Below are 18615 nucleotides of genomic sequence, written 5' to 3' on the forward strand. Positions count from 1 at the left end.
CGAAGGCAGCGGTTGATGAAGACCTGCAGCTGGTGCGAGATAACCTTGGTGACCTTCCACGTTTCACTCGCATAGAGCAGAACGGATTTAACGTTGGACCCGAATATTTGGACCTTGACCCTTCGGGTCAATTTCCGTGATTGCCATATGGGGCGAAGTTGTGCGAAGGTAGCTCTGGCCTTGGCAATGCGCGAAGTGATGTCCTCTTCGGTACCTCCAGTTTCTGACACGACGCTCCCGAGGTAAGTGGGGCTCTGTTTTAAGTTTTTATATTAGGGCCCTCGCCCTCGGCGACTTTTCGAAACGCGCGACAGCATAGCTAGTAACGCGCGTTAGTCGCATTTGCAACGCACTACAAAAGCGATGCTAACGCGCTACAGCAGCGCGACTGTATCGATGCAAACGCGCGACCGTGTCGGACGACATCGAGGAGAGAACGGACGGAGGGTTACTGAATCGCGTTTGCATCGCGACAGAAGCGCGTTTATGTGGGCGAGGGCACACAGCTAGCGACCGCATTGCGACTGTATCACAGTATATGAGCTAACTGTATCGATGCAAACGCGCGACACAATGGCTACAAAAAGTTGCCGTGAGCGAGGGGCCTTAAATCTTTTGATGGCGTTTTGAACACGCAAACGATTCAAAGTCGAAAGTTTTTCGTGCTAGAGGTACAGAAGGGCTACTATTGGAAAGGTTTATTTCACACTATGTTCGATCCAAACCCGTCAAAATCTAGAATCTGGAATCTAAAAAATTTCTTACCTACTAAATAATTAGGTGTAACTAAGGAAACCCTACTCTATAAACCCACTTGACCGGTTTTTATTCAGCTCAAAACGTCTAATTTCAAAGAACTCTATAATTCAGCGTACAAAATAAACATGTCATGTTTTCACCCTTTTACTTATAAAAATAAAATATTTATTTATAGCGATATTTTCGCAGGCGTATAAACGCGCGGCACGCAAAGCCTATATCGTCAAGGAAATTGAAAACCATCGAATTACATTAGGATTTGAGTGAATATCATGAAATATATCCAAAACGGTGCGTTATGGCGCCAATGGCGGTACTAAATAAAATGTTTGGCACGGAACGGATATTGGATGAGATTTATTTATTTTTATTCATATGGGTTGGTATACCCTATTTGGATGAAAGTTGCGAGGAAATCATTTATGTGGTTTTTATGACTAATATTATACTCATGTTGAGTCGAGTTCGTTCGTTCGTTCGTTTCAGCCAAATGACGTCCACTGCTGGACAAAGGCCTCCCCCAAGGTTTTCCACAATGAACGGTCCTGCGCTGCCCCCATCCAGGCTCTTCCCGCGACCTTTACCAGATCGTCGGTCCACCTAGTAGGAGGCCTGCCCTAGTAGGAGGAGTGTATGTATTCAAGTAAAGTTTAGTCACTTAGAAGGTATATAATTATACAGGATGCTAGGTAAATGGGTATGTGAGCCGACAGTAAATTTAAATACATTTTTTTTTATAAAATCCGATTTGTATGATAATTAAAATGAAGATAATATAAATTTTCTGACTTCACCATACCATTAATATGCCCATGTTATAAATAGGAAAATTGCGTAAAATATTCCGTTTTATTCGTATTTTTAAAAACAAATACAGGGTGTCCCAAAAACAATGGATAACCCTGTAACCATCTATAGGCCTCGCCATGGTCTCCCTAACGTCCAATTTTGACCCCAGTAAAAATATCACCGTTTTCAAGATTTTTAAGTTTTTGTGCATTTTTAGAAAATTGCCACCTGCGATTACTTTTTCTCATGCCATTTCTACAAATGAGGATACTTTTCAATCTAGTTTTTTTCCTTATCACAAGGGATAGTTGGGCTATCAAAAGAAAAGATTAAAGTTCAACAAACTAGTTTCAAAGTATGAAAATTTTAAGAAATTGCAGAGAAGAAGGAAAAATTAGTTCATTGTCTTGCACTTTTGATCAGCCGTCGTGTAAAAAAAATGTAGGAAGACCATCGTGCCCATTACCTTAAAAACTTCCTTGGTTAATTGAGATTCTAAAAAGGTATCACAAGCCTATGTATTCTGTATTATTTTTATCTTATGGCTACTTGAATAGCAACTAGTATGAAAACTGCAAAAATGAGTTTTTCTCGTAATAGTTAAACTAGGACTGCATAGTGGCATTAAATACAAATGGATAATTTTTAGCGTGGGAATTTTAATAAAGCAACATTTTATCATCATCATCATCATCATTTCAGCCATAGGACGTCCACTGCTGAACATAGGCCTGTACCCCAATGATTTTCATAATGACCGCTTAGTAGCGGCCTGCACCCAGCACCTTCCTGCTTACCTTTATGAGGTCGTCGGTCCACTTTGTAAGTGGACGTCCTACGATGCGCTTTCCGGTACGTAGCCTCCACTTGAACCCTGTTGCCCCATTGGCCGTCCGTTCTGCGTTTGTGATTACTTAATTTTTGTTTTAAACCTTATAAATGAGCCTATAGACAGATACCCGTGATAATACACGGCTCGGAAACGTGGATTTTTTGGACAGCGTGCTATGGAAGGGGCTATGCTCGGGTTTCTTCACGAAACCGTATCAGAAATTAGGAGATCCGTAAACGAACTAAAGTCGCTGACACAGCTCGACGGATCAGCAAGCTGAAGTGGCAATGTGCAGGGCACAGTAGTTTGCAGAACTGAGGCAGCAGGGTTAAAGTGGAGGCTACGTACCGGAAAGCGCATCGTAGGACGTCCACCTACAAAGTGGACCGACGACCTCATAAAGGTAAGCAGGAAGGTGCTGGGTGCAGGCCGCTACCAAGCGGTCATTATGAAATCATTGGGGTACAGGCCTATGTTCAGCAGTGGACGTCCTATGGCTGAAATGATGATGATGATGATGATAAAATGTTGCTTTATTAAAATTCCTACGCTAAAAATTATCCATTTGTATTTAATGCCACTATGCAGTCCTAGTTTAACTATTACGAGAAAAACTCATTTTTGCAGTTTTCATACTAGTTGCTATTCAAGTAGCCATAAGATAAAAATAATACAGAATACATAGGCTTGTGATACCTTTTTAGAATCTCAATTAACCAAGGAAGTTTTTAAGGTAATGGGCACGATGGTCTTCCTACATTTTTTTTACACGACGGCTGATCAAAAGTGCAAGACAATGAACTAATTTTTCCTTCTTCTCTGCAATTTCTTAAAATTTTCATACTTTGTAACTAGTTTGTTGAACTTTAATCTTTTCTTTTGATAGCCCAACTATCCCTTGTGATAAGGAAAAAAACTAGATTGAAAAGTATCCTCATTTGTAGAAATGGCATGAGAAAAAGTAATCGCAGGTGGCAATTTTCTAAAAATGCACAAAAACTTAAAAATCTTGAAAACGGTGATATTTTTACTGAGGTCAAAATTGGACGTTAGGGAGACCATGGCGAGGCCTATAGATGGTTACAGGGTTATCCATTGTTTTTGGGACACCCTGTATAAGCTTATAGTTCCAAAATACTGAACTGTCCTATCCATGACATTGACAGTGGGGCGCCACCGTCAATACCGGATCGCTGGTTCCGATTTCTGCCATGTTGGAAACCATATAGTTGAACGATGGTAGCGCCCCCCTGTCATTGAGTTTGGTGGGACAGTTCAGTGTGGGTCATCTATAGCCTTTCCGTTGAAACTAGGTAATGTTCAAAATTTGAATATAGGTTACAGGCTTGAATTTTGACTTGAGCATGAATCGAGTTTCAAGTGTGTTTCAAAATAGTACGAGTTACCAAGCTTGTGTATTTTATGTGTGAATAAGACAGTGTAACAATTATTGGAAAAAATAATATAAAGCATAGTATTTTCTGAGATAATTTAAATTAATAAGACCACAAAATACCTATTACTAAATGCTCATTTTCAGGTTTGGGTCTGCTTAGGCTGAGTTGCACCACCTAATTTTGACCGTAAATTTAACAATAACCGGTGTTTTTGTATGGAGTTTGACTGATTTTTGACGTTTGTGAAAGTTAAAGTAAGATGGTGCAACCCAGCCTTAGATTGTAGCTAAACTAACTTTACTGCAAAAGGATTAATTAATGTAAAAGAAAACACACTCATGAATAAAATAATTTATTGGTATAAAATTATACACATTTTTGATATTTTAAAATAAGATTCATATTATATTACCCTTAATTACAAAACAAACAAAAATTACCAACATAGTTAAATACGATCTTTATATTTTTTATGAAGTAAAGAGCCAATAACTATATCTGAATTACTTTGATTTTATTTTAAACGCCTATTTCACAAATAAATGGAAGTTCCTCATTGCAGTCAGCCGAATCCAGGTAAATTCTTCCATTATTACCATAGTCAAATAATGTTCCACATGGAGCCATCTTCCTTTCGAAAAAATTATCATAACCAGTGTCGCTTAGCTTGTGACCTAGGACAAAAGAAAAAAAATATTGATAAGGATAATAACACAGGGTGACACATAAACCAATCACAGAGCTCTATTCAACGCTGTGCGTTCGATTTGCTACTTTACTTAAGCGAGCTTCGTTTGTAAATAAGGGTGTAAAAATAAATACACAACTGTGGTCTCCAAACTCAGTTTGGTGGTAAGATGAGGCCAAAAATATCTGCTTGGTTTGATTGGTGGTCTAATCGGGTTGCAGACCGAGAGTTAAACTTAGTTATTTTAGCTTAGCTATGCTACCACCGTCTTAACTAAGTATTTCGCCATAACAAGATAAATTAATAGCATTGTTGTATGTACGTTACACTCGGCGCAAAGACTCGCAGCAGGCGGTGTAATAATAAAACAGTGCAAATCACGATTTCTCTCGCACTCACACTGGTTATGGGTAACGTCACACAAAAGTAGAGATAGCGTTGTTTATAATATGCAATAATGATTAAATATTGGCGAGTGTTCATCCCTTTTTGCCTGCCACGAGTTTTTGCATCGAGTACATTTGTAGACGTCGAGTTAAGTCCCTTCCATTAACCATAAATCGATAGTGTCATGTCAAGATGTGATATCGAAATTAAAATACACATTTTTATAAAGTCTCTAGACTTATAACTGCAACTCGATCGAGCTTACTGCGCACCTCGCTGGAATGCGAATCTCCCTCCCACTTACTCGCACCACCACCCACGGAGCAGAGCGTCCATGTGACGTCACGGCTGCCAGGTACGCAGATAACTCAACCGGGTTGTATTGGCTCTTACCTTTGACAGTATAATATTCTTGGTTGCCAAGTATCTGCTTAAAGCCGCTGTAGTAAGACTGATCTCTATTAACATATGTGATTTTTTCTCTGATGATCTGCGCTTCCAGCTCACTTTCTATCACAACTAGCATGCCACCTTCCATGAAACAAGTTTCCATAGCTTTGGACCAATTCATTGCTTTGTTATTCATTTTGTAGCATTTTCTTGTTTCCTTGAAGTATTGGTATCCTGAAAATATAATATTTCTGTTATCATACATCTGCCATTGCATAGGCAGGCATCTATTGCAGTGATTAAGATGCTATCATCTGCGTCTGCCAAAATATTTTTAACAGTCTACTAGAAAATTAAATCATTATTAATAAATACTAGAAAATTAAATCTAATAATTAATAGTTAAAAATAGTAATTTGAATTTGAATCTTGTTTCTTAGTATTGATGATTGTGATCAACGGGACTATCTGCTTCAAGTAATTTTAATATCCCCCCGAAGCTTGTAAATAATGTATAGTATATTTTTTTTAATTATTATCTTTAGGAATGTCTCTTGAGAGATCAAATATAGAGAGTAAAGGGTATTGTTTGATAGAACGATAATTGTCAAAGTCAAAGCCAAAATTCCTATATTTGTTTAGATTATTATGTACTTACAAATCGTAAAATATTTTACTCTTAAGGAGCCTCTACATGTCTCATAATCTTTTTACCCTACCAGCGCTTCGAGACCAACATTTGGCAAGTGCTGAGAAGAAGAGGCGCAACAAACTCAGTCACCACTGGCCGGTTAATATACCTTGTTTTGGTGGTAGGTACCTTTATCAATAGTTGGGCAGGAGACGTCTTCAACTTTCTTGCAAACAAACGGCCTTGTTGTGCCAGGCTCTGCGATGCAGTCATTGGCCAAATATGCACCGCTGTCTATGTCTAACGTCACGCACTTTCCTTCGTCGGATGATTCTATGTTCAGTATCGGAGCTGACGTTGGGAACCCTGAAATAGGAATAATAATAATAAAACTTGGTTAACAACCCGTGACGTTTTCTTTCAATACCGGAACAACCAGTTCCGAGAATCTTTAAGAAGAAAATGTACCTAAATAATAATAAATCTTTTATTTCGGACTAATTTAACATCCATATTATGTGAATAGAGATGTGGGAATAGAGATGACTTCCTTCCTTCCTTCTATCCAGTTTTGCGGGATACAGTAATGCAGGAGCTCACTAAACTGGACTATCGTGAACACTATGTACACTCGACAGCAAATAAATCGCACCACCCGCGACGCGAACTTTAAAGATTTTCTTTTGACACAATAATGGTGCCCCAACAATATTGGTGTTATTTGAAAGCCCAATAAATATCCTTAAAGAAAAACACATTTAATTTCTTAATAAATGATTAACATATACCATAAATGTGACTTGAAAAAAGACCTCACTTTGGGCTCACCTCTGGGATTAATTAGACCAAATTTTATGGTTATAAAACCAAATAATGATCACACGTGTCCTCTTTAACAGATGAATAGCGATTAATCCCAACTTAACAGTTTTATAGTCATAAAAAATGGCTATAGCGTAACTACCTATTTTTTGAAGAAGTGACTCTGGATCCTTGTAAAGACACATTTTTGGGGTAAAAACCTTTCCTTTAATAAAATGAAGTTTAGAACTAGGCTTTTAAATGGTGCCAATATTGGTGGGAAGTAGGGATGCATACGTTTGAAAATGCTTGTCGCGGGTGGTGCGATTTATTTGCTGTCGAGTGTATGTTTGAAATTCAAATTGTTAATTCGAACAGTGGGCTGAGTGTTACATCAAAAGTTTACATCAAACGCGCACTAGTGACACGCTTACACTAGTGAGCGCGTTTACAAAATGTATGAAAATTTTAGTTCTTGAACGTTTCCGCTAGGGGCGCTGTACAATCCGTCATACGTTAAATTCATAATTTTTTGATGAAAACTCACACTCAGCCCTCGAATCGGTTTTTTGCGGGACACTGCAAGTGGGATGTTCGCGTGAACGATATTAATATAGAAAATGAAAAAAATATATTCAGTATGTTTATAGTTTCCTTTTAAGTATAATACCTGCGTTAGGAGGCACCACTCTTTCAGTTACAAATTACAAACCAATAAAACTCACAAGTACATACCTACTATTACTGGTACGAGTAATACAAATAATACAAGTAAAATACTAAACGGAATCCTGCAAAAAACTGTTCCTGCAAAAAACGGACACCTCTGTGGGAATAAGCCCTATGAACTTACCCTGAAAATTGCAAACTTACCATTGATAGTAAGGAATTCGCCAACGCCGAATTTGTCATGAATGCCAACGAAGATCTCAGACACGTTGGACGCGAGTGGCGTAGCTGCTATCAATTTCTTGACAACGGTCCATTCGTCACGAGCCTAAAAATAATACATGTTATTAATATAAGCATAATATAGAGAAAGATATAAAACCTACTCATCATCATCATTTCAGCCACAGGACGTCCACTGCAGAACAAAAGCCTCCATGCTGTCCATCTCATAAAACTCAGTAAAAACTCAGTAAAACTCATTTATTTCTCTAAATAGCCTTAAAAAAAGCACTTTTACACGTCCCAGTATTAACCCTACCACTGCTTCAGGACAATAAATAAATGGGCCAGTGCTGAGAAGAAGCAGCGCAAGAAACTCAGTCACTATTGTCAGCCTCTTTTTCAAAGGTTTACAGGCTTTCAATCATGTACAAAGTTATAAATATTTATGCGAGCTAGGCAGTAACGCATCCCAAACATTTTTATCTTTTAAATAATTATCGACTTTATAGTAGCCCTTTTTCATTAAGGTGCTTTTAATATGTGCTTTGAATTTATGAATGGGTAGTTCTACAACAGTTTGTGGTAATTTATTAAAGAATTTAATACATTTTTCCATAAATGAATTACCAATCTTATACAATCTGAAATTTGGAACGGCAAGTTTATTTTTGTTTCTTGTATTAAAGTTATGCAAATCGCTCTTTTTCGTGAATTGTTCTATATTTTTGCGAACATTAAAAGGTTTTCATAAATGAACTGTGAAGCTACTGTCAGTATGTTAATTTCCTTAAAAAAATCTTTCAAGAAAAATCGGGGTCCAAGGATATAAATGGCCCGCACTGCTCTCTTCTGCAGAACAAACACAGTTTCAATGTCCGCGGCTGAGCCCCACAACAATATGCCGTATGACATTATACTGTGAAAATAGCTAAAATATACTAGCCTTGTCGTTTAAAATGAAGAATAGTTAAATACTTAAGTAAAAGTTAGAAGATCCTGACTTTAACAGAGCCTACGTGCTATTGTCTCTTCCCCCTATTACAGAAATTAAACTGTCGTTAATCATTATTTGTATAAATTAATGTTCAGGATGGAAATGTCATTTTTAATCGCGGGTCTAACTTATTATTTTATTTTGGTTTTCGTTCGTTTCAGCCGAAAGACGTCCACTGCTGGTCAAAGGCCTCCCCCAAGAATTTCCTGCCTTACAAAGACCAGTCCTGCGCCGCTCTCTCCAGGCACCTCCCGCGACCTTCACCATATCGTCGTAGTAGTTTAGTTTCACGGTATCTGTACCTCTAGTACGAAAAACTTTCGAGTTCAAGACGAGGACGAATTTTTGTACGTTTCGAGTTCGAATTCGAAACGTTCATTCTTGTTTTATTAAGGATCGTACTCGTTAGCTTAACTTTCTAATTTCTTTCGTCGGCACGCAAGGCCAAGAAGCTTCTTTCGACGAGTCATAGAGTATTTTACAAGTTTTTTTTTATTTAACATGGAATGGTGTGTTCAGTCCGAAACATGCTGCGTTATTTTAAGATGTTGTTATTAAATTAAAAAAATAAGTTACAAAGATGAATAATGCTCATAACGCCTCATTAATTGTTTATACGTTTTTGTGTTATTGTTTGTTTAATATGTAAGTATTTAAAACCATTATTATTTATTATAGCCTGACCAGGAACATAAAAACCCTCGCCATGTTGCGGAAAACTAATGGTACTAATTTCTTTTAATGGCAACAGTAACTGAAAACTTCATTGACATGTCACCTTGCATGTCAGTCTATTGTTGTCAAAGTGTAAACAAACTTTATTTTAAATGTTTGCAATTGATTTTGTGAATTAAATTGCTAAAATATTTTTATAGTCGTGAAAGAAAAGTGGTTCACGATGTGTTAATGTATTTGTCGAAGAGAAATACTAAGGGTTCGGACAATATTTTCATTGAATAATGTTTCCGACAAAGGTTGTCAAATTGACTGACATGTTTATCGTATAGTACAGTCCACTATGAAAATTAGCTGTAGTCTGTTTCAACTACTTATTTTAATGTTTTTTGTCACTTTCTAAGTTTTGAATTTTATGGAATTGGGAAAGAAGTACCAAGTTTGAAGAGTTCATGAGCAGACATTGCAGTTGAATATTCAAGTTCTGAATTTGATTATTGATGAATAATAAAATAAATCCTACTAGCTCGATTGATGGTTTCATTTAATTTATTTAAACCAGGTTACCTTTAATAATATTTTTCGTTAATTTATGAAAATATCAAATTAGCCCGTAATCCTGAATCCTGATACATAAATTTAGCCTATTAATTTAACACATGTACGACTGTACTCAGTGTTGCACTATCAAATGCAATTGAAGCGCCTCTATGCCAGGGTTTTTATGTTCCTGGTCAGGCTATACCAATCAATATTTATATTGTTGGGTAAACTTTCGGAACATCTTTCGTCTTGTTAATGTAGCTGGCAAGCAAAGCGGCGTTATGAATAAATTTAAGTTGCTATAGAAACAATGTTCTGTTGATTGTCACTTGTGTCATAGAAAATAAAAAGAGCTATCCATTGTGTATTCCTACTGTTGTAATAAATTAATTTCGTGGACAAATCTATCTTCTATTTTTCTACTGTAAAATCACACTCAGCCACACGCTCACACACGTCTGACATTGAAAAGACAGGGATTTTTCTTGTTTTGACGTATTTTCTAACCTCTTAGAATGTTATTAGAAGTCGTAATAAAATAATTTGAACATAAAGCTATGTTTTAAAGTAAATAAAGACCATTTAACGATGTTAACATGATGAGACATCGGTAAGTAAATTAAATTAGCAAGTGAAAAGATTTTTTAGTTAAATCATGTAGTTAAATATGTATATTGTAATTCTATCTTGTTTTAGATTTTATGGAATGGAGGAGAAGATTTAACAGCTAGAAATTAACAAAAATCCTGCAAGAGCATCGAGATCTCGCTTTTGGCGAGTGGAAGTCCAAAGGCAAAGTGCAGCGGTTTGCAGTTCTTAGCCTCACTTTTTTGGACCTAACAAGACAGGAAAAGAATAGTCAAAGGTATGTTGATTGCAATAATTGAATCTTTATTATTTAAGTAGGTACTTACCTATGCATTCTCTAGACAAACTGAAATGTTATGCCCTTTCATATTGATTGTTAGGATGGCAAGTTAAATTAGTATTTAGTTAACATTACTTTTTCTTTTACAGAGGAATCCCGAGTAGCCAGATGATAATATATGAAACCATGAGCAGCCAGCCATTGAAACTCTCAGCAATTTGAATAACAATTTTGATTGATTACCAATCATGTATCATACCTATTAATAGAAAATTAAAACTGTTAGGTACCTATGTTTTAATTGAAATTCAAAATATTGTTTAATGTTTTATAAGTATTTATTAAATAAATTGTCACACATATATTTTGTTTTAATCCCATTAATGTCTATTTGCCCGCAAGTGTTGATGGTATTTCTTAAGTGTGCCTAGGAACCTTAGTCCTATTACTTATTCTGTGCCGGAGCTGGATCTTTGTAAGGTTTGGGTAGGGTAGGTACCTGTAATGATTAATAAATGTTGATGAGTAGAATACTATAACATTAATTTTATAGTTATTAGTTTAGGTAAATAAGTTTATTAAGATCTAAAACTTTCTGGCTAAAACACTTACGAGCAAAGGTATGGAATCACCCTGTTGTGTTTTGTTCTGTATGATCTTAAGAACTGAATGCATATGACATTTGTATAAAATAGTTCATGGATAAATCTTATGTAGGCATGAGTACCTACCTACTTCTCCGAGTATGTTGGGGGTATTGAGAGCATTGGTTAAGTAATTCCAAATGCTTCTTCATACCATCAGTACCTTGGTATGAACTGGATGCATCTTAATGCATAGCACATAATATAACCTGTAATAATTATTATCTATCAAATGACAAAGAAATCATGTGGTATGTAGAGTAGACAGAATGTATGAATAAATTATGTACTTGCCTTGTGTTCCAAGGACACTCTTTTTGTTGCCATAAGACTATCTTTCCGGCAATTTGTCACATAAGTAGGTATCTTACAGGGCAGATATGTACCATCCTAGACTGCATCCCTCTTAACATCATGTGCGATTGTGGTCAAATACCTGCCTTGTTATGCATAAAAAAAATAAATAAAAAAAAATCTACTAAAATGCAGGTTTATTGACTTTGAGGCGGTATCGCTGCAACAACCACAACATCAGGATTTAAGTTTTTCCTTATTATGTTGCCCTATTAGATATGAAATAAACAAACATTAGGAAAAATGTCCACAAAATATATTTTTTTACTCACTGTTGGGATGCTTCCTAATCTCTTAACTTAAAGCATCTAAACAATCTAAATGATGCCAAACAAGGAAATAAATTCGCCGACCACATAATCTCCACATTTAAGCCTCAAAAACACGTAAAATTTATATCAACGTAATCTTCTCACAACAAAATTGACAGTGACACAACATTCGATGATTTCAACGACAACGAAACGACCGTTGATTGTCAAAATTAGGTTCGTACTAGGTACGTTATTTCATACAAAATCCATCTTTCGTCACGCCTAGTATTTGAACTCGATACGAAAGAAAATCGAAAGTTAGGTGTTTTTTTCTTTTTATGACCTATAGGGGGCGCTGTTTAATTTTTCATACAAAATTTTTCGATGGCACTTTGAATACGCAAACGAAACGAACTCGAAAGTTTTTCGTACTAGAGGTACTGAACTCATTCATATATTCGTACCTTATACTTGTACCACATAGTACGCAGAACTGACGGCCGATGGGGCAGCAAGGTTCTGGAATGGAGGCCGCGTACCGGAAAACGCAGGATGAGACGTCCACCCACAAGGTGGATCGACGACCTGATAAAGGTAGCAGGAAGGCGCTGGATGCAGGCCGCTACCAACCGTGCGATGTGGAAGTCATTGGGGGAGGCCTATGTTCAGCAGTGGACGTCCTGTGGCTGAAATGATGATGATGATACTTGTACTTACCCTTGGGTAGAACAACTCGGCGCCCTCGTTGTCACATGCCACGAAGGTGGACCCCCAGTCACTCCCGTTGATGTCCCAATGGAACTTGTAGAATGCGTCGAATTCATCCACGTAAGTGTAGTCTCTCCGGTAGAAATTCACGTGGCGTGATGTCACGGACGACAGTCCCGCAGCTGATAAATAAAAAAAATTATTGTATATGAAAACTTTTTAAACACAAGGTTTTTATTTTTCAAATCCTGGATATTATCAAATGACTTGTTACAAAAAAACAAACTAGAACAAATTCAGCTAATTTTCAGCATCGTTTCGTCAAAGAATTCCTATAGCCAACTTCCAGCATCATCAGACCATTTCTATGAAAAGATCCAGCTCTACAAATAAAAAAAATCACCTCAGTCGTTTGTCAGGATAATTCAGGGTAGGGTCTTATTCAGTTTGCAAGATGTGATTTAAATACATTGCAAGTTAAAAAGAAGCGTGTAAATATGAGTTTTCTTAAATTTTAAAGACAGTAATATGAATACCTGTGGTAAAGTGTTATTTTTTACCAAGATTTGGTAAACGAAGGTAGTAGAAGTAGGTTTAACGAATTTAGAATTACAAGACCACAATTTAGAAATTAATATAGCTAAGACATCATTGATACAATTTAAACCTAGGCAAAAACAACCCCTCCAAACAAATATTACATTAAATGATAATAGCATAAAATTCGTGACCTCATGTACCCTATTAGGAATAGAATTAGATTCAAATATTAATTGGAAACCACATATAGAAAAAATTGCCGCTAAACTCTCAAAATTTACTTATGCACTGTACGAGTTGAAAAAATGCACGGACTTAAAAACTGCTACCATTGCCTATTATGCCTACGCTAATGCTTGGTTGAATTACGGGATCATTCTTTGGGGTAACAGTACGGAAGTAAGTCAGTTATTTATTTTGCAAAAGAGATGCCTTAGAATTCTTGTTAACATCACAGATAGGGAAAGTTGCAGACCTCACTTCATAAAGCTAAATATTCTTACACTTGCCTCAATGTACATATTAGAAATTTGTAAATTTCTCAGGAAAAATCTCCATGAATATGTCCAAGCAAAAGATCTTTATTCACAAGAAAGAAACTTAAGACATAGAAATAGACTAGTAATTACAACCTTTTACTAAATTGCATCTAGTTAGCTCAGGCACTTACCAGATGTCAATAAAATTATATAATAAGATACCTACGAATATAAAGAATATTGAAAATGATAATTTGTTTGGTAAAGAATTGAAGGAATGGAATTGTATGATCTCAAAAATTAATTAGAATTTGTACTTACATTTATTTAAATAATTTAGATTAAGCTTAATTAATATTATGTATAATGTTGCAATGCCCTCACAGGGCTCATGTTCTGGGACTATTTTATTTTTAATACCTTGTTTGTACCACATGAAGCAATAAAGATATTATTATGATATGATATGATAATATTAACATGAAACAATCCTAATTTTATTCACGTATTGTTCTAAAAATCGTTGTAAAAGTGTGTAATTAAATTAACAGTAAAAAGAAAAAAACAGACAAGGATGACGCAATGAATCTAAAGATTAAAAATTAAAAGACAGTGATGATAATTAATAAAATAATGAAAAAAACTTACCAAATAAAATTAGCAGTAACGAAGACATGATGAGTCCAATCAAGTACGCACGCAAATAAGAGTATTTCTGCTGCGCAACACACTTTTATAATTTCAATAATACAACGCCAACATTATCGATGTAAAGATTCCACACACATAGTAATTAATTGAAGTGTCATTTCGCATGAAGTTTCATTATCGACGGCTTCTTTATGAAGTGATCATCACCATCATCATCATCATCGTCAGGTCATTCAAGCCTTTAACTGCATGAGCACGGCCCTTAATACCTGAGGAAAAATGGAGGATTTAGCCTAACATTTTCAAAGTTTCTATAAATAAATAAATACACTCCCCGTACTTTCAAGGCGTGTTGGGGAGACTTTGTAAATTAATAACAGTAAATTCTAAGGTGCCAGAAATATTTTATAATACATTTGGACGCTAACTCGTCATAAAAATCAGCTCCTACTATAGGTAACAATTAAAAATTGCCTTTGAAAATAAATCATCATCATCATCATTTCAGCCATAGGACGTCCACTGCTGAACATAAGCCTCCCCCAATGATTTGACTGACTGACTAACATGTGATCTATCAACGCACAGCCCAAACCACTGGACGGATCGGGCTGAAATTTGGCATGCAGGTACCTATATGTTATGACGTAGGCATCCGCTAAGAAAGGATTTTACGAAACTCCACCCCTAATGGGGTAAAACGGGATCCACGCGTACAAAGTCGCGGGCGGCCGCTAGTAAAATATATATTTAAGGGGGGACTCCTATACAACAAGAACAACGCTTTTGTTGTTGTAAGTGAGTCCGACTCGCCATTGGATTTTTATCTATTACTGTAAGTATATTTTCTCTTCCTGTTGTTAATTGAACTATAACACTTGCCAGTGTATTTTTATCACAAAGAGAGTATTGTAGAGAGATAGGTGATAGTGTTAAAGGTCGGAGCTGTTAAGATAGGGCTTATTATAAGGCGCTTTGTCACAATTGATACTGTCCCCAGCAAATAATAAAATGAGTTTGTTTTCTTAATTTTTTTATTTCTGTAGTAGTTCACTGAGATACAGCGTGCAAAAGAAGCAGCCTGTATAGAAACATTTTTTTTTACATCTGATTTAAATAGTGTCGTAAATCCTCTTGAGGTTTGTCTAGACACTATTGTTCTCTATACAAATAAAAATAAACGTTTTAGTTTAAGCATTCACAACACTTTCAGAAACATAGGCATACAAAATATTATTTTAGCTATTATTTAGATCGTTATTAGGTACCTATATCGGGACTATTCCCACCTCTCGTTCCCACCACTGCAACTCCTGTGTAGCCAGGATCTACAGCTTGACCGCCACAAAAACCCAACCAATGAAGGTCAAGTTTGTCCCGGGGGAAAGTTAAACTGTCATTGGACCCGCAACGAAATTATTATTATTATTAGGTACCTATAGTATAAGTTTTTATGTATTTACTAACAACAATAAAATTATATCGAAAAGCGTAGCGTAGGACGTCCCTCCACGAGGTGGAGAGACGACCTCATAAAGGTAGGAGGAAGGCGCTGGATACAGGCCTCTACCAACCGGTTAGTTACGATATCATTGTGGAAAGCCTATGTTAAACAGTGGACGTCCTGTGGCTGAAAAACGATATTGATGAAATTCATTTGAATGATGATAAATAATAATAAATAAAATATCCTTGGACATTTTACACTGCGCCGCTAGTCCCAAACTAAGCAAAGCTTGTACTATGGGTACTAGACAATAGATATAAACATACTTACTTTTTTTTGTAAATACATATTACACATAGAAAATACCCAGACCCGTCACAGAAATTAAAATTCATCATTTCAATTTCTCCCCGACCGGGAATCGAACCCAGGTTCTCTCGGCATAGTAGTCCGTTCTGAACCACTACACCAAACGGCCGACAAATGAAACGATGATGGTAAAATACTTTACCCCCCAAGGGAATCATACTATATTCCGTAAAAAGCCAGAGTTGGTACCTTTGTTACGAGAGTATAGGGTAGGCTGTGAAAAAATCAAATAATTTAACATCTGTTGCCGGGTGTTACCGTTAAATGAATAAGGTAATTTAGGAAGGGACCGCCCCAGAGATATAAGTTGAAGGGGAGAGCAATGGAAGAGCTAAATTTCATTAAATAACAGTGATTCTTCGCCTACCAGTAAGGAAATCGGTGTGTTTCTTTTTTAAGTGATAACCGAAGTAGTATTGCTGTGTTATAGCAGTGCCTCTTGCCCTCCGAGTATCCACGGAAGACCAGCGTCGTGGTGTCCCTTACGACACCTCGGCATGATGCTGAGTGGATACCGTTTCGGTGACACGCACATTACCATTACCTACTCTATTTAGTCTTACTTTTGTTTCATATTTTTGATGCTGTTTTGTGTCACTGAATAAAATATTTCACTTTCATTTCATTTTCATTTTCAAAAGTTTCTAAATTGTAAATTTCCTATTGTATGAATATCCTTTTGTAATATTTGTGGTCTTTAGTTCTTTACCCATGAAATTGTTTATTATTTCTTCAATGTAAGTAATTACTTTGTAATTTCAGTGATCTAATAGCTCTTTTGATAATTTTTTTTTGCTTGGATTTCGATGTTAAATATGAACGAAATATTGTATTTCTTTCAAAAAAAAAAAAAACAAAAATCAAAAATATTTATTCAGTTTAGACCACAAGTGGCACTTATGAACGTCAGTAGAAAATAATAAAAAAAGAAAAGGTAGCCCTTATGGGGCACTTTACATGTCTCCTTATCTTTTGGGCCCTACCAGCGCTTCGAGACAAACATATGGCAAGTGCTGAGAAGAAACGCCGGAACAAACTCAGTCACCACTTATTGCCAGGAATTATCTAACGGTAAGAATAGTCAAATTTAAGTACATCAAATATGTGCAGACTGAACTGACCACGCATCCTTGTCATCAATATAGTCTCGAACCTTGTAGTACCCTTTGGACATAAGGGTATTTTTTATATTATGTATCTTAAATTTGTCTATTGGCAATTCAACAAGGTTGTGTGGTATTTTGTTAAAATATGGTAATACATTTCCCCAAGAATGAATTACCTATCTTATGCAACCTAAATGATGGAACAGCAAGTTTATTTTTATGTCTCGTGTTAAATGAGTGGACGTCACTTTTCTTAGTAAATAAATGTATATGTTTACGAACATACATAATGTTATCAAATATGTATTGCGAAGCCACAGTCAATATATTGATTTCTTTAAAAACTTCTCTAAGCGAGTCACGTGGTTTAAGACCGTATATTGCCCGGACAGCTCTTTTCTGTAAAATGAAAATTGATTCTATGTCTGCTGCTGAGCCCCACAGTAAAAGACCATAAGACATAATACTATGAAAATAACTAAAATATACAAGCCTTGCTGTTTCAACATCAGTCAAGTTTCTGATCTTTCTCACCGCAAAGGCAGCTGAACTAAGTCTTCCCGCCAAGGCAGCAATATGGGGGCCCCATTGTAATTTACAGTCTAGGGTAATACCTAGAAAGACAGTAGAGTTTATCAGTTCTTTGTCACTAAAATGACATTTCTAGCCTAAATTTCGTTTAAAGTGAAATAAAATGTTTCCCCCGGTTTCCGAATTGAGATTTTTAGCTTGAGCATGCCCATCTTCTATTACTCAACTAAAAACTTTGAGGTAATTTGAGAATTCGGTCGGAAAAATCTCAAATTATACAATCAGGGATTGAATTTTTCAGTTGCAGTATTTTACAAATTACTTATTATTCCGTTAACCCCTCGTGGAAAGCTGTTAGTATTAATTTCTTTAAAACAATATTAGGTGCGTACTTATGGACAGACTCCCCACTAGATGGACCGAGGATCTGGTGAAGGTCGCGGGAAGTACTTGGATGCGGGTAGCGCTGGACCGGACATTGTGGAAATGCTTGGGGAGGCTTTGGCGGTGGACGTCATTTGGGTGAAACGTACGAACGACTTATAAACAATATATTTTATATTTTTTACAGCACTTCTAGTAAACTAGGTCCGTGCCGTCGAAAAGCGACGCAGTTTATCGAACCGGCATCTGCGTCGTTAGCATAGGTAATATTCTTTGTCGATCACACTTAACTGAAAATGAACCCCTTTCAATGCAAAACCCTAAAAAATACTTCGAGGTTATTCGGCGACCTCTAACATAACCACTACGAATCAAAGTAACTTTGTTTAACGTCAAATTGTCAGAGGTTCTCAATAATTCAATACACTGAAATGTCCCACCCGTGACATTGACAGGGGAGAGCCACCGTCAATACCGGATCGCTGGTTCAGATTTTTGCC

General features: G+C 36.4%; 1 protein-coding gene and 2 long non-coding RNA genes across 3 annotated transcripts in view; 1 reads left to right on the top strand and 2 right to left on the bottom strand.

Annotated features, from left to right (window-relative positions):
• LOC135078024 (uncharacterized) overlaps positions 1 to 18615 on the bottom strand; it is a 520464-nt gene that overhangs the window by 123318 nt on the left and 378531 nt on the right. The window lies entirely within an intron of this gene.
• Positions 4117 to 14382, bottom strand: LOC135078014 (secretory phospholipase A2 receptor-like). Its single transcript, XM_063972560.1, has 6 exons — positions 14276 to 14382; positions 12618 to 12790; positions 7548 to 7671; positions 6063 to 6239; positions 5246 to 5476; positions 4117 to 4451 (listed from the first exon to the last, which is right to left on the bottom strand). The coding sequence occupies exons 1-6, from the start codon at positions 14301 to 14303 to the stop codon at positions 4297 to 4299; spliced, it is 888 nt and encodes a 295-aa protein (XP_063828630.1). The 5' UTR covers positions 14304 to 14382; the 3' UTR covers positions 4117 to 4296.
• Positions 10019 to 11716, top strand: LOC135078023 (uncharacterized). Its single transcript, XR_010258558.1, has 3 exons — positions 10019 to 10390; positions 10477 to 10645; positions 10798 to 11716. It is a non-coding gene; the product is annotated as an uncharacterized LOC135078023 (long non-coding RNA).

The sequence above is a fragment of the Ostrinia nubilalis genome, chromosome 14 (assembly GCF_963855985.1).
Source record: "Ostrinia nubilalis chromosome 14, ilOstNubi1.1, whole genome shotgun sequence".
Taxonomy (NCBI): Eukaryota; Metazoa; Arthropoda; class Insecta; order Lepidoptera; family Crambidae; genus Ostrinia; species Ostrinia nubilalis.

Bases quoted from the DNA above. Each gene is read 5' to 3' on its own strand.
- LOC135078014 (XM_063972560.1), bottom strand. From the start codon at position 14,303: ATGTCTTCGTTACTGCTAATTTTATTTG. The intron at 6,240-7,547 runs GTAAGTTTGCAA...TTCCTATTTCAG, and splicing joins CGAATTCCTTACTATCAATG to GGTTCCCAACGTCAGCTCCG. The intron at 5,477-6,062 runs GTACCTACCACC...TTATATTTTCAG, and splicing joins CTGCCCAACTATTGATAAAG to GATACCAATACTTCAAGGAA.